Source organism: Gallus gallus, chromosome 3 (genome assembly GCF_016699485.2).
Source record: "Gallus gallus isolate bGalGal1 chromosome 3, bGalGal1.mat.broiler.GRCg7b, whole genome shotgun sequence".
Classification (NCBI taxonomy): domain Eukaryota; kingdom Metazoa; phylum Chordata; class Aves; order Galliformes; family Phasianidae; genus Gallus; species Gallus gallus.
The window spans coordinates 34,650,696-34,665,330 of NC_052534.1; the positions used below are offsets into that span (position 1 = coordinate 34,650,696).

The window sequence follows — 14,635 nt, forward strand, 5'->3', positions numbered from 1 at the left end:
TGCAGTCCCGCAGCGAGCGGGGAAAGAGGGGCTGCTGTTTGAAGTGGTCACAGAGAAAGGAAGGATGTGGGAGGGACACTCGAGAAACAAATATGGGGTACATACATCCTAAGGAGATAGTCTGGGTTGCTTTATTTTATATATATATATACACACACGCATATATATATATTTTTTTTTTTGGGGGGGGGGGGGGGGGGGGAGGAGGGAGGGGGGTAGAATTTATTTTGTTGAATGCCTTCGTGTCGATTTTTAGGGATCCCGCACACGTAACGGGGCAGACAGCCGTACTCTCCAGACCGCTTCCCCTGCACGAACAGGTTCGGACAGCAGTCAGGATCAGCTGCGAGATGCCATTGTGCACAACATTAATCCGCGCGTATCCCTTAAAGCGCAGGCTGACAGAAGGCGTGCTGCTGCGCACCGAGCCCAGGTGCGTGCAGGCACACGCGCGCCCGCTCAGCGGTGACGCCGCGCGCCGGGAGCAGCCCGGGCAGCCCCGCGCCCGGCCGGAGCCGCAGCAGCGCGGTGCCGCGCTCAGCACCCCGCAGCCGCGTCCGCGCGGCCACGGCGCGCTCTCCTCATTGCTCGCGGCAACGGCGGGTATCGCGGAGCCGCGGCGCGGGGCAGCATCCCTCGGCGTCGGGCTCGATGCGAGCCCGCGGGTCGCGTGCCGCTCCCGGAGCTCCCGCCCCGCGGCTGTCCTGAGGGGCGGCCGCCCCACGTCCCGCACCGGCAGCGCGGGGCCGGGCGCCGCCGCGGGCCCGCGTCGGAGGGCTCCGCGCCCCGACTCCTCTCTCCGCGAGCCCCGCCGCCGGCCCGGCCCTCCGCATCCCTCCTTCTCCTCCTCCTCCTCCCGCCCCGCCGCCGGCCGCGGCCCCGCCGCCTCCCCCACCCTCACCTCAGCCGCCCCCCTCTGTCTGGCTCCCCCCTCGCTGTCTGGCGGCCCCCCCCCCCCGTCCCCGCCGCGCTTCTCGCGAGAGCTGGGGATGCCGCCGCCGCCGCCGCGGAGGGGGAGACACTCGGGGGGAGCCGGTGACGTCGGGAGTTTTCCTGAAAGTCAATAACGAGCCCGGCGGAGGCGGCGGGAGGAGCCGAGAGCGGGGCCCGGGCGGCTCCGGGGTGAGTGCGCCGGGGGGAGCCGCCGCCGCCGCCGCCCTCCTGACCCCCGCCCCGATGCCGCGGCCGCGCTGCCCGCCCGGGCGCCTCCCAGCCTAGCGGCCGCCGCTCCATGTAGCCACCGCGCCCGCGGCCGGAGCCGCCTCCTCCCGCCCCCGGGGGACACCGGGCCGCAGGGAGCGCCGCGCCCGGCGGGGGTCGGGGAAGGCGACGGGGAGGAGGCAGCGGCGCCCTCCCCACCCCCCCTTCCCCCGGAGCCGCCGCCGCCCTCCGGCTCCGCAGCAGCGCCCGCGGCGTCGCCGCCTCTGCAGGTACGGGCGGGAGGGGCCGGGCGGCGGCGGCGGGCGGGGAGGAGGCGGCGGGCGGGGAGGGGGCGCGGGGCGCGGCCGGGGCCGCCGGGCAGCGCGGGGGGAGGGGGGGTGCGGCGGCGGCGGCGGCGGCGGGCGGGGGTCGCCCGTCGGGCGGGGTGGGGGCGGGGGGCGGTTATGTAACGGGGGGCGGAGGGGGGGTGGGGGGTAGACGGGGGTAGGGCACGGCGCGCGCCCGGGGGCGCCGCCTGCGCGCGGCCGCGGCGGTTCCCACGCGGCCGCCCCTCCTCTCCCGCGCCGGGAGCGCGCCCCCCACCCCCTCTTTTCCCCGTCGCTGCTCTCCGTCCCCGCGGGTGAGCGCGGGCCGCGTCCGCCGGGAGCCGCGCGCGGCCGCGCCGAGAGCGGCGGCGTGGGAGGGGGTCCGCGCGTGGCCGCGCCGGCGGCGGCTCCGGCTGCAAGTAAACAAACCGGCCTCCGCCTCCTGCACGGCCATCATGGAGGGAGGCTGCGGCGCGCGGGCAGCGGCTGATGCGCAGCCGGACCGCGCCTCCCGGCCGCGCGCGCGGGGCTGAGCGCGGGGGGCGCGGAGCTGGGCCCGGGCGGGCGGCGGGCGGCTCCCGGCCCTCCTCGGGGTGGGGGGGAGCGTGGGGCGGCCCCGTCACGACCCTCGCCGCGGGATGGGTAGCGGGGCGGCGTGAGATAGCCCCGAACTCTCGTCGCTGCGCAGCTGAAAGGGAGCAGTGACCGGCCGCGTCCCTCTTGACCTTAATTCTGGTTTTATTCTGTAATTATCGGTTGACCGCTGCTTGGATACGGCGACGCGGTCCCATCTTTGTTGTTATGACGATGTGCCTCAGGCCTGACTCACTGAGCTCCTGCCGAAGGAGCGTTACGCTCGGGGCTGGGATGCGCCAGGTACCCGCGTCGCCAGCTCTCCCTCGGCACCGAAAGAACCTGCGGCCGTCCCCTCCGCCGCTGCTGCCCGTTCGCTGCTCGCTAAAACTTTGTGAACGGGCAGACACGTGTCCCCTCGTTTTGCATACAGAAGCCCTTATTTCCCAGGGCGGGAGGAACCCAGATGAGTTGGCTGAGCCTCAGACAGGTGTCTGTGCGAGCTGCTGCTCCTGCAGGCTGCTGCATAGCGGTATGGATAGAATGAGGTAGGGAGGAAAGCTTACGTGGTTCTTTAAACAAGTGTGCTACTGAAGGGGCACCTGTTTATCAAACTGTTTTTTTTTTTTTTTTTTCCATAGAAGCCTTCAAGTTGGCCCCAATATGTTTAATTGGATTGCATTGCTAATTATAGCCCATGTGCGTATATTTTGGTTGGCCACTAAGTCAAGTTCAAAGGAGAGCTGAGGTAAACTGCAGAGAGGGGGAAAACTCTGGTTCCTAGAAAGCTCCGTCCCATACCTGGCAGCTCCCAGCTCTCCAGTGGCACTGCTGAGGTGGGTGTGTGAGCGTGGGGTGCTCGTGGTAGGACCGTCCCACTTGGGCAGTGCCCTCCTGCTCTATCAGTGCCCTTGCAGACCATCAGCTTCATAGAAACCAGTGTTCCAGTGCCTCACTCCCTCATTTGTTTGTAGTTTGAAGGAAGACGATACGTTGTTATATAAAATAGTGATGTTCCATGGGATGCCCCTGGGAAATCTGAGAGATGCATGAGCTTCAGCTTGTGTAGTGTCAAGGCTGAAGGTGCAGTAACTTGTATTAGAAAACGGTGTTGGCATTTTGACGCTGGAACAAATGCTTTGGGGAAAGAATAGTGGTGAAGTTTTCTCTTTAGCCTAACCGCAAACCAGTGGAGCTCTGCTTCTGTGTGTGAGGTGTTACCAGAGGCTGGAGCTCCGCTTTGGCACAGTGTGTGCCTGAGGTTTCTACAGGAACTTGGGGGCCTGCAGGCGGATTGGGAACGTCTGCCACTGCCACTGGGTTCTCTCTCACATTCTGTGTGCATTTCCCCTACTACAAGAGGCATATCAAATGGTTATTCCTTTTCCCCAGAAGTTTATTAATAAAGCTAAAGTAAGTTTGAAATACTCAGTTGTTTGGGATGGAATGGCACCATTACTACAGTGATTTGTGTTAAGACACATTCAAAATTTCTGTGCTGTTATTGGTGTAAAGAATGCAGAGTTTCAGTTTGAAGCCCTTGATTGTCACTTCACGTAGTGCTGTCGGTGAGGCAGAGAGGTGAGCCTGTATGTGGCAGCCTGCCTTTACTTCAGCCGTGTTGTATGGCCCTGATGTCCCCTTGCACCTGTGGTGGCTTTGTCTTGTTGCTGTCTGTACCCCACACCGAGGGGGTGAGTGAACACTGAACTACGCTGAGCAAACACTTTATTGTGCCGAACTTCCATCTCCATGTGCTTGGTGTGTAAATTGAGCTGGTTCAGCAGCAATGTGCCAGGCTGTACCCGCATGTCCTGTGGGGTGTTGGTTGTCCCATGTGAGCTGGTGTCGTGTGCCTGAAGCCCCTCTAAGAAAATAAGCATTCCGTTCAACCTGTGTGCTGCTCCCTGTGTCAGAAACAGTAAAGACTCAAAAAGAGTGGCATAGTTAAAGGTATGCATTTGTGAGTTTTATTTGACAATATTTATATGAAGTTTGCCAGCCTCTTGTTGGTTTAAGTACTGTTTTTAGAAGGAAAGATTTAAGCGCTCATTAATATCACTCTAGAATGTTAGGTTAACCTGTGCCGCCTCTGATTCTCACTCTGTGGGGACATACCCAGTGAGGGCATCATGGTGGGGATGGGGTTGCCCCCAGTAGAGCTGCACCTCTGGGAGCACAGCACTGCTTACAGTGCTCAGTGTGTTGTGTGAGTGTCCCTGGTGCCACAGACTGTCCTTGGTAGAGCTGTGGCACCAGTTGCAACAGGTGGGCTTGGTGGAGAAGAGGCTATTTCCTAAGGAAAAGTACATGGTAAATGGAAGAACTGGTTCAGCGCGTTTAAAAAATGTGCTGAACCAGAGGAATGAATAAAACTAGAGGCAAATGATAGAAGACTGAATGGGAAAGTTCACATTTTAGTGTTTTGCATAGTGTAAAATCATCCTTAATGTTATGGTTTGCATTTTCTCCTGGACTGGATGTATGGAGGAGATTCAGGTCTGTCTGTGTAAAGAGAAAATTGGCAAACAAAACAAAAATTGGAGGGTGCAGCAATAGATTGATTGGCATTTTGTTCTTGTCCTGTAGCTCTAGATCAGCTTGAGGTATGGCAACAAGTAGAGTAGTGCTGGGGCATGTGATGGATTTGGAACTGGTCTTTTTTTAATCGTAGAATGTTATTGTCAGGGAGAGTAAGCGTTTTTGTCCTGTGCATGTGAAGACAATTACTTTTGGTCACTTAAAATGTTTCTTAGATTTTTCATATTAGTGACTACATTTAGATGAACTGAAGATGTACAAAGTTAACTTGGCCAATTCTCCTGCATGTGTTTATGCAAGTGTCTAGGGGTGAGTCCTACTGATTGAAAATGGTGTTAAGAACAAGCTGTCAGCTGTGAAGTTTTCTGAGATACCTTGACTAAAGAGCAGTGGTTATTTTCCAGTTCCTTTAAGCATGCAGCTAGGACCTCAGTATCTCCTGTGCGTGGCTGAATGACAGCACTGTTTGTCAGACCTTGCTGTGTCGAGTGTGTGGTAAGGGTATTTGAATGTATCCTGCAGCAGAGGCAGGGATGAACAGCCTGATTCAGCTTTGCTGAGATCAGTGAAGGTCTTGCCTCTGGATTTTTGTAGCTGTGGAATGGCAGTGCCCAGCAGTCAGGAACCTCTCATACAGCTGGCTTAACACTACAAAGCGCAGAATGTCTCAGCTGAATCTCAGCCGTCTTTCAAAACAATTTCTACAAAGAGAAGCAGTTTTTGTTTTTCCCAAAGTGTTCAGTGTGCTTCTTGGGATGGGTGATCACTGCAGGTTGCCTTTAATGCATTTTTCTTGAAGTTGTTATACCTTCTCCTATATGTGTTGGTATAATTGTAGGCGGAGAATTAAAGCTGAACGTGTGAGTTTCACTTAGTCTCTTCATATGTCTTTGGAAATGAACTTCATCTTATAAAGACAGTATCTATCCCTACGTGTGCTGAAGCAGCAATATACTTGTGAAAAACACATTCTTCATTTAAGGTTGTAGAGAATTCCTTCTGTACTTGGGAAATTCAGATCTCAAGCTGTGGAGAATAGTGCTGTTTGAAGCCAAACAAGCAGATCCCAAAGTTTTAGGTTGGAATTTGGAGTATGATTAAGTTCTGGTCAGGGGCAGAATTAAACAGTTAATAAGTTCAGCAGCTTTGATAGATCTGTGGGAAAGAATCACAAAGTTCAGCCCTATTTATGCAAACGAATTCAGTATTCAATTTGTACAATATCCACATAATAAATAAATCCTATTTCAGGAGTCTGAAAAAAAGCTGTCTCTTGCTAGACATATCGCTGAAACTTTTTCCATCTTGAATATTTATAGTTTGAGAGCATATTTTTATGTCAGTGCTTTCCTCTCCTTGTTGTCCACGGCACTTCATGTATTTGTGGCTTTCGTTATCTTCAGTGTTGGTGGCTTCAGCAGTGTGCTTGGTGCTGTGCACACACTGGGATGCTGGACTCCAGGAAATGCGCTGCCTTGCTAATATTTAAACCTGGTGGTTCAATGAAGCTATTTTGTGTCTCTTAAAGATACCTTTTAAAATACCTCAGGAGTTGTTGAATTGTTTGAACTTTCGAAAAGTAGGCAACCTATTTCAGAGTATCATAAGCAGAAATCCAATTATAGTTTGTTTTCAAAATATGGAACTTGAGTTTGGTTTAGCTTGGTTGCTAGAGTCGTATAAGGGTGAAGGAACTTCAACTTAAACAGGCAAGAAATAGTATTCGTGTGCTAATCCTCAGCTGGTGCAGGTTATTACATTTATACTGAAGTGTTGATTGGAACGTGACTGTCATAGCTATGATACTTAACTCATCCTCGACTGAAGTTGCAAAACTGTCCCCACCTCACTGTCCGACAAACTTTCTCCTTGGTGCTTAGCTTTAGCCCTCCCTTCATGTTTTCTGCTTTAAATGTATTCTTTGGTTGGATTTCAGACCTGTATTCTCTCTCATACCTTCCTCATACTGTCCTTCTCCTCTCCTTCTGTCAGATTTCAGTTATTGTTTTCCGTGGCTGGAGGGGAGAAGAGGATTTAGAGCGTTCTTGTCAGTAAAAGCATGGCAAAACAATGGGTTGTTAATGTTTCACGTGGGATTCTAGAGAAACAATTTAGTTACTTTTAGAAACTTCCTTTATACCTCGATAAACAAAGACGGGGTGGGTTTGTTCACCTTACTTTAATTATACCTTTGTCCCTTAAAATAACTTATTTTGTCATTATAACACGAAAAGGAATGCAGAATTGTTTCTTTACAGATAAAACTACTCGGTTACAATATCTAAATAAAACACGTAACTTGTGCATTTATGCTTCACTGAGCCTGTAATCTCTTAACCAGGCTTATCCAAGTGTTTGAGTTACGTGCAGCTTTTTGTCATACTGGAAGTGAAAACACAGAGAATGTTTTCAATTAAGGCATAAAACATACATGTAAATGTGCTTAAGAAAGACCTATTTGTCTTTTCTGAAGTGTGTTCTTTTTTCTTATCACAAAGTGTAAAAATTGCCATTTGTATGTTATCCTCCTCCTGATTCCAAGTCGAGGCTTATGAAGTAAACGTGTCAGGAATAAATTGTTGATGCCAACAGCGCTGAGGCTTTTAGTACAAAATGTATTTTAAAAAATGTTTTGAATGCCAATCATAGAGATATACTGGAGTTTTTTTTAAGGTTTGTTGTAAAATTTGTGAAGTACTATCATTTATGCTTTGAGATTATTGAAAGGCGTCTTTAAATTTCTTAATTGTGCATACAGTTAAGATTTTGTAAATTTAGAATGTATTCTCTTTTATTCTGCTTGGTTTTGTTTTTGCTTTTAATGGAAACCAGTTAATGTTTTGTTTGGTGTTGCGTTTGTTTTGTTTCGTTTGTTTCTAAGTTAATTCTAATAAGTTGAACAAGTAGTGCCTACCCACAGGTTCCTTTTTCTCAGTCTAAGCAGTGACAGTATTCAAATCAATCAGTACTCCCGAGACTGTAAGGAGGGTCATAATGCAACTGTACTGTTTTTGAAGTGTAACCAAAGTTCTGGGATGTGTAGTTCATAGAAGCCTGCAGAAATACTTGGTACCTTTTAGAGAAGTCACTGAATCGGGTGTGATTCTTCCTTTAGTAATATAGGTTAATTTAATTTAGGAGTTTTTGTAGTAGTCTCTGTTCTGCAGCGTAATCTTTTGTGTGATTTTTGATGCTATGCAATATATCCTCTAATTGTTTGACCAGACTTGGAGATAACAACTTGGGTAGGGGAAGAGGATATGCATGCATTTTTCATACAAATGAGACTTGGATCTCAACATCAAATCCTAAAGAGAGCTCTGTTTTTAGTTTAGATCCTTATCTTTTTAATTTCTTGCTCTGTAATTGCAGTGAGTACTGGAGACTACTGCAGTCTGTTTGGTTGTGTTGGAGCGTTCAAACTTAGTTCTGAGAAAACCTCTTAGGAACGCAGTCTGCTGGAAGGAAAGAAATGCCCCCAAAGCAGAGAATCAAACATGGGGGGTGGTGACAGTCACTGGGCTAGAGGATGACTGAGCTGCTTTTTTTGTTATGTTTTGTCTGTGCAAGCACATAATTTTCCAGTGTACCTTTCTGAGAAGTGAGATAAAGATGAGATTTTGCTCTGATTACGCTGAAGACCAAGGAATCTCAGTGAGTCAGGCAGAGTGAATCAGAAAGATTCACTTTTTGATTTCCCCTCCTGCCAAGCATTGTGTTTAACAAATGGTTACTTGTAAAAAAGGAAAATAGTAATTCCCTTATATATTATGAGAGGGGTGCGAGCGGTACAGGCAGATGTAGGGATAGTCATTGAAAGAGGTGAAGCGATCCTGTTGGTATTCCCTGTGGTAGCTTAAGTTGGTAAATGTGAGAGTATCTGTTTATTCTCAGCTCCAAAATTGTTGAAAGTAGAAGCTTGTGTTTATGAAAGTTCTTACAACAGAGACCTGAATCATACAATTTGCACTGAATTTATGGGCACTGTCTTCTGTACTCAGCTGTCTCTTGTCACTGGGGAAATGGGAGGATGCCCAGATTCCAAGGGAGTGTTATCTGCTCTTACGAGTCTCAATGATTACTCACTTGCACATAGTAGTTGTTAAGCGTAGACCTGAATCACTGTTCTTCCTCCTTTCTGCCTGGGAGGAAAAGGTGTTGTTTTTTCACCATGGCTTGGGAAAACCATGGGTCTCAGTAGGATCTGCCGCGGGTAGAAGTTTCTGCTTGCATTTTGTTAAGGAAGATGCCCTAGCAGCTAGAAACTTAGAAGTGAAGCAGTAGCTCTTTAGAAGTGTGTTAAATTGGTTCATGGTTGGTTCATCATTGGTTCATAATAAGGTAAAAGTGGCTTAATAGCTTTCCAGTGAAGATAGGAAAAATTTCACCATTTTTTTACCAGATGCTAAAAATGATGCATGTTTCATAAATGTAACTGGTCATGATGGAATAAATTGTCATACCTGCACCATAAAACATGCAAGCAGTAAGTTTTGTTGGTGTTTTTTCACATGTATACGTGACTGATACAATCTGCAAGATAAAATGTTCTTGGAATTGCATCTTCTAAGAGTTTTGTTTGATAAAGTTGAAAAAAAACCCCAACCCACTCAACAATCCAACCTGTTCTTCAGTTGCTAGAACATACATTTTACACAAGTTAAGTTTTTCCCTGTAGAAGCAGCTGGAGTGCAAAATATCATCAGTTTCAGTTTTTAAACATTTTTTTCCCTTTTCTGTGGGTTCATCCTGTAGCAACAGGGGAAACTGTAGAATTTATAACAGCTCTTCATCAGGAGAGCAGAACTGGTGGCTAACAAGTATTGAAGTTCTATGCAGGCTGTGCAGTAAGAACATTTCTGTAGCCTTTCTTGAAATAGTTGAACTATAGAAGGAATGCTATCTTCATATGAGAGTTCTTGTTCCATATGTTGTAGGGAACTCCTTTGTGTCTATAGAAATGCACTGGTACATCTTCAGGGAGAAGATGTCTGTATGTTTATTTTCCATCCTGGTTACTTTTTGTCATTATAGTAAGTAGTTTTTAAGAATCTGTTCTCCTAGACCTTTGCTGGGTGACTTTCTGAGTAAGGGAATACAGCTTTTAGAAAGTCGAAAAGGAATTTAATAAGGGGTATTGCTAAAGATGCTTATGAACGGTTTCTTGAAAGTGCAGTGTGAATGCATAACCTTTATTTTCATTAGTCTTTTAATGCTTCGATTTATCATCTACAGCTTCCTATGTAATTCAGATTGACTTTCAATTACCAATTAAGGGAGCAATCGTTATAACCATTATGTCTACATACAACTGTTGATAATGTTACTTAAGTTGTTCCTGGTAATACCGTGAAGCTGAACTGGAGATAATTCAGTTTTTCTCACTGTATTTATCCAATTTTTGTATATTGTTTTCTTTTCTTTGAAATTCAATATAGCAGTTCATGGGAGTAGTAGGATGCAATCCTGCTGGTGTGTGTTTGTGGTTATTGGGGCACTGGCTGACATAAAAATCAGCCACAGTTCAGATTTTGATTAAATAATACTAGCTTAATCATGATTGGTGGTAAATAGGGAACTTTAAGCATAAATTAATTCATTAGAACCAGGTCTCTACTGAAATCGTGGACTTTATGATCAGTTTGTGGACAGACAAGATCATGGCTACTTAGTGCAGAAGTTCATTCCTTACAACTCGGTCTCTACCAATAAAAATAAATGATTGCACTTTGCATAAGAGCACGCTGACGTTGGGGAAGTGCATTGAAGTGGCTGGAAGGGTAAAACAAATGGCAGCGCGTGCCACCCCAAGCTAAATACTTTACTTATTTTGTTCTTTTAGTTGAAAAATGTGCCACCTGTGATCACGTCTTAAAGAGTACACGGAATGTCTTGTAGGGTGGTCATACTCAAGTTGGGCACTGGGATGCGGATGTGCTTATCATAAAATCATAGAATGGCTTGGGTTTAAAAGGACCTCAAAGATCATCTAGTTTCAACCCCCCTACCATGGGCAGGGTTGCCAGCCACTAGGCATACCTACGTGTGCATTGCATTGCAGCTGTTTGTGTGGTGCTGTTTTTTGATGCTCAGCCCAGGTTTTGTGAAGGTGTGTGTGTTTGTGTAGGAGCTGCCACCGTGCTGCTGTCAGCCAGAGCAGCGGAGCTGGGACCTGTGTCAGTCGCGTGCCTCGCTCTTTCACATCTGTGCTGAGCCCCAGCTGGCGGACTTGCTTATCACTGGGCTGAAGTGCACAAACAAAAGCTCTGATAGTGTGTGACCCAGAAAAAAAAGTCTCAGAATAGTGAGGTGAAAGGCTGTGGAAAGGCAGGTTGTGTTTTTTCTGCCATCCTGACTTTCATAATACAAAGCGTAAACAGTTAAAGCTAAAGAGATTAATTAGCAATAATGAGGCTATCTCCTGTCCTTCCAAAACCTTGTATGTAACGTTTCCTTTCAACTCTTAAGAAATCCTAAATCTATGAAAGTCCTAAAGCAGAGAGCAGTCACATAGGTAGAGGTGTCTGATGGTGTCCCTTTGGACACAGTGATGTGATGTAGGGACACAGGACTGCTCATTGCCTGCATTGGGCTGGGTGCTGCATCTGCCAGTGCTGGGGAGGTGGCTCTGAGGTGCTGCCTTCTGTGCTGTTTAAACTTTGTGTAACTCATGGATTCAGCGCTGCAGTTTTTAATTTTGAACAGCTGGGTTTCTGCATGTTTAGGAGAACATAAATGAAAGCAAAACTGTAAAATGGATACACCCCAGTATTTCTGAACCGTGCTGTACTGCGTTGTTATCACTCAAAAAAAGTATTCATTCACATCGGAAAAAGTTCTATTTTGCACCGCACTGCATCCATACAGAAGCAGCCTTCCATCTGGCTGCTGAGTGCTGCACATACAAGTTTCAAATGATAAATAAGAAGTAAGCTGTGTGTGTATAACGGTCAGTTTTTACTCTGTACTTGGCTGCATTAGAACAGCTTATTTTTCAGTCTGTTCTCCAGTCATTCCTTGCACAGCTGCTTCAAGTACAACAGTATTTGTTTCTGCCACACGTTTACACGTGTTGGACAATAAACTGAATTACTGTGGCTGTGCTGCATTTTGTAGTATTAAACTGGTTCTGTTCTTGTTCTGTGCTAGCAGCGTGCATAGGTATGTTCCTCCACCATCACAAAAACCCCTCTCCTTGGCATCCCACCCTTTTCCAGATTGAGATTATTTGGGTGTTTCTGTTTATTTCAAAGGATGGAGGGGAGAGGCAGTCTGCTGGCAAAAGGAAACCTCTCCTTCCCTCTGACTTCTATTCTTGTTTGGTTACAGTGCTGTTATCTCTTCTTTGCACTTAGTTGGTAGGCTCAGAGTGAGGTGTTTGGAAGGGGGGCTGTGCCTTCTTGGAGCAGCATGTCCTGTTGCAGGGTTAGCCTCCCTTCTGCCTCTGTAAGTCTGGCTTTGGAGGGAGAGAGCACTCCTGGCACTGCCTGTGTGAAAGCCCTGAGAGAGTGTGCAGTGCCTTTCGTAAACTGAACAGCAGCTTTTCTGGGTTAATTTGTGCTTCTGGAAAGTTGTTTTTCTATTAATTTACTTGTTGGTGATGCTGGTTTTTAAAAACTTAAGGGATTTGTACCAGGTATCGTGTGGTTATAATGCTGTTCCTACTTTCATTGCATTTCTGTAGCCTTTACTATTTATTTATTTTTAATTCAAGCATTTAAAAAAGTAATTGAATGGCTGGTAAATGACTAAATACAGATTTTAACAGTTAAGCCTTAATGGGTATGGTTATCATCATAAGGCTTTGGTTTTAAGTGCTTTTACAGAATCTTTCATTCCATTTCCTTGCTCTTTTGATCTGATCAGTGTCTTAATAATAGAATCACTTACCCATTACATGGATTCTAACAAATAGGGGAATGGTTAAAGATAGTGTGACTTCAAAGTTGGACCTGTGCAGAAGTACTGGCTTTCATTTAACAGCATCCTGTGCATTAGTACAAGAAATCTTATTGTGTGCATTTTATAATAGTGCCACATAACTTAAAATGTAACACACTTGGCTCCTGCTAGATGGGTGTCCATGAAAAGGCGTTCATGAAAAATGTGCTGTAAAACTGTAGAAATCTGATTCTGTTATATTGTTAATTAAAAGAAGAAAGGCAGACTTTTTAATATGAGCTCAGTCAGAGGAAGGCATCAACAAAGAGTGTTTTGTTGGCTGTCAAATGAGAAAAATAAAAAGACTTAAATTCTTTCTCTAATATTTCCTTCCAGGGTGACTCATCAATAGAAACTCGGAAGAGCAGCAGAAGAGAAGCCATACAGACAAGCTGATAACTCAAAGAAATACTCTTTTGAGTTGGGGGTTCAGAGTGGAGCCATCATGAGCGATGTTACCATTGTGAAGGAAGGCTGGGTTCAGAAGAGGGGTAAGTTCTACCTATTAATGCAAAGTTCTGATTTGTAGCAGTCTGTGTGCAGTGGCATTGTACAGCTACACTGAGCGTTCTTGATTTATCTTCTGGTCTTCAGCAAGCTAATCTGACCATATGGAATTAATGGCCATTAAGACCTGGGTCTTGTTAATACTTAACCCTCAGAATTGCCTCTGTTTACGTGGGTAACTGTAACAGTAAGGAGGTAGCTGGTCTCGGTAATTTCCACTTAACCTTGCTGCTGCAGCTTCTGTCACCCCTGTATCAGACTAAATATGCAGTGGTGGCATCTGTAAGTGGGAATAGAGGTGCACAGTTGGAGGTTGTGTATAAACGGTTGTGGATGCAATACTCTGTGTAAAACTCAATGGATGCCAAAATGTGGCTCAGCTGATATTACATACTCAAGTACTCTCCATAAGATCAATGTATTACTTGTGTAAAGCTCAGTGTATACCTAATTGCTCTGCAGACCTGGAAGCCATATGATTAAAGAGTATGTTCCTTATTATAAGCCGTTCTAAAGCAGTATTTTTTCTTACAGTCAATTCCTGTAAATCCTTGAGATGTCATTTTATGATCTGTTGCTGTGTGATTTGGAATTTTGGGAAGGTTGCCGTATGTTGGGCTTTGAATGGGAAACCTCTGGAAACACCTGGCATTTGTATCAAGTAATGAACTTTCAATGAAATCTTCTGTGCTTTGTGCTGCTTTGCTTGGGATTGTGGTTGTACACGTGATTACTTCCAAAAGAAGATCATCTCTCTTGCACAGAGGAGATCTGTATTAAAGGGGAATGTATACCGATTCCATCCTAGAAGGATTTAGATGTGAATAGTATGAACAGAATTGCTCTTTAATTTACATAGAAATGCTCTGTTTCATTAGCAGTGTGCAAAGACAAAGATCATTATTAGCTTTCTTATTGTAGATTGACATTAAATGTTAAAGAAGCCAAGAGAACTGTGAAAAAAAAGTTTATTATTCTGTAATTACTCCTGCATAATTGTATCGCAGCATTTCATTATAGGTATTGAAGATGAAAATTAGCTAAATGACATGAAGCTTAAGGCCTGCTTCCTGTTTTGGAGTATTATATTCATGTATATAACAAACCAAATTTTGCAAGGCTGGAGTTAATTTAGAATTTTAAATTGTTCTTTCTTCCCGTCTTCTTGCTTGCTCTATTTGGATATCTTATTTCATTTTTTGTTTATTTCGTGTAATTTCAAGCATATTAGGATATGAATGGGTTGATCGATCGTTCTTATTAAAGTCCAGTGTCAACTCTGTGATATGTATTAATCACCGGGGTCCCAGAAAGGGCTGTGGTTTTGCACAGTGAAATTAAGCATCATACTTGATGTTTGAAAATCTGAAGTGTAAAATAAAAGTTCTCTTTCTCATGCTGCTATCTATTAATTAAAGAAAGGCCTACTGAATTTCACATTTTGATGTTAGTTTTATTGTTTTGGTTTCAAATTAAAAACATTTTATGATGTTCATTTTTCCTGATTTTTAATGAACTTTCAGCAAGTGCATGGTTGTTTTTTTCCTTCTTGCTCTAGGTATCTGTAAGCTTAAGTGTGGTTTTCTTTCTTGTTTTTTAGTTTGTTA

General features: G+C 45.9%; 1 protein-coding gene across 4 annotated transcripts in view; it reads left to right on the forward strand.

The window, feature by feature from the left end:
• The first annotated feature begins 1,000 nt into the window (after window positions 1–1,000).
• Window positions 1,001–14,635, forward strand: part of AKT3 (AKT serine/threonine kinase 3) — a 144,592-nt gene continuing 130,957 nt past the window's right edge. For 2 of the 4 annotated variants that reach the window (XM_040697411.2, XM_046939380.1), the window contains exons 1-2: window positions 1,001–1,122; window positions 12,858–13,012. In XM_040697411.2, coding sequence (XP_040553345.1) covers window positions 12,967–13,012 — 46 coding nt within the window. In that variant the 5' untranslated portion in view covers window positions 1,001–1,122; window positions 12,858–12,966. Of the gene's footprint in view, window positions 1,431–2,394; window positions 2,876–12,857; window positions 13,013–14,635 lie in introns of those variants that run through there. The other 2 variants (XM_015283981.4, XM_046939379.1) reach the window with 2 other exon arrangements.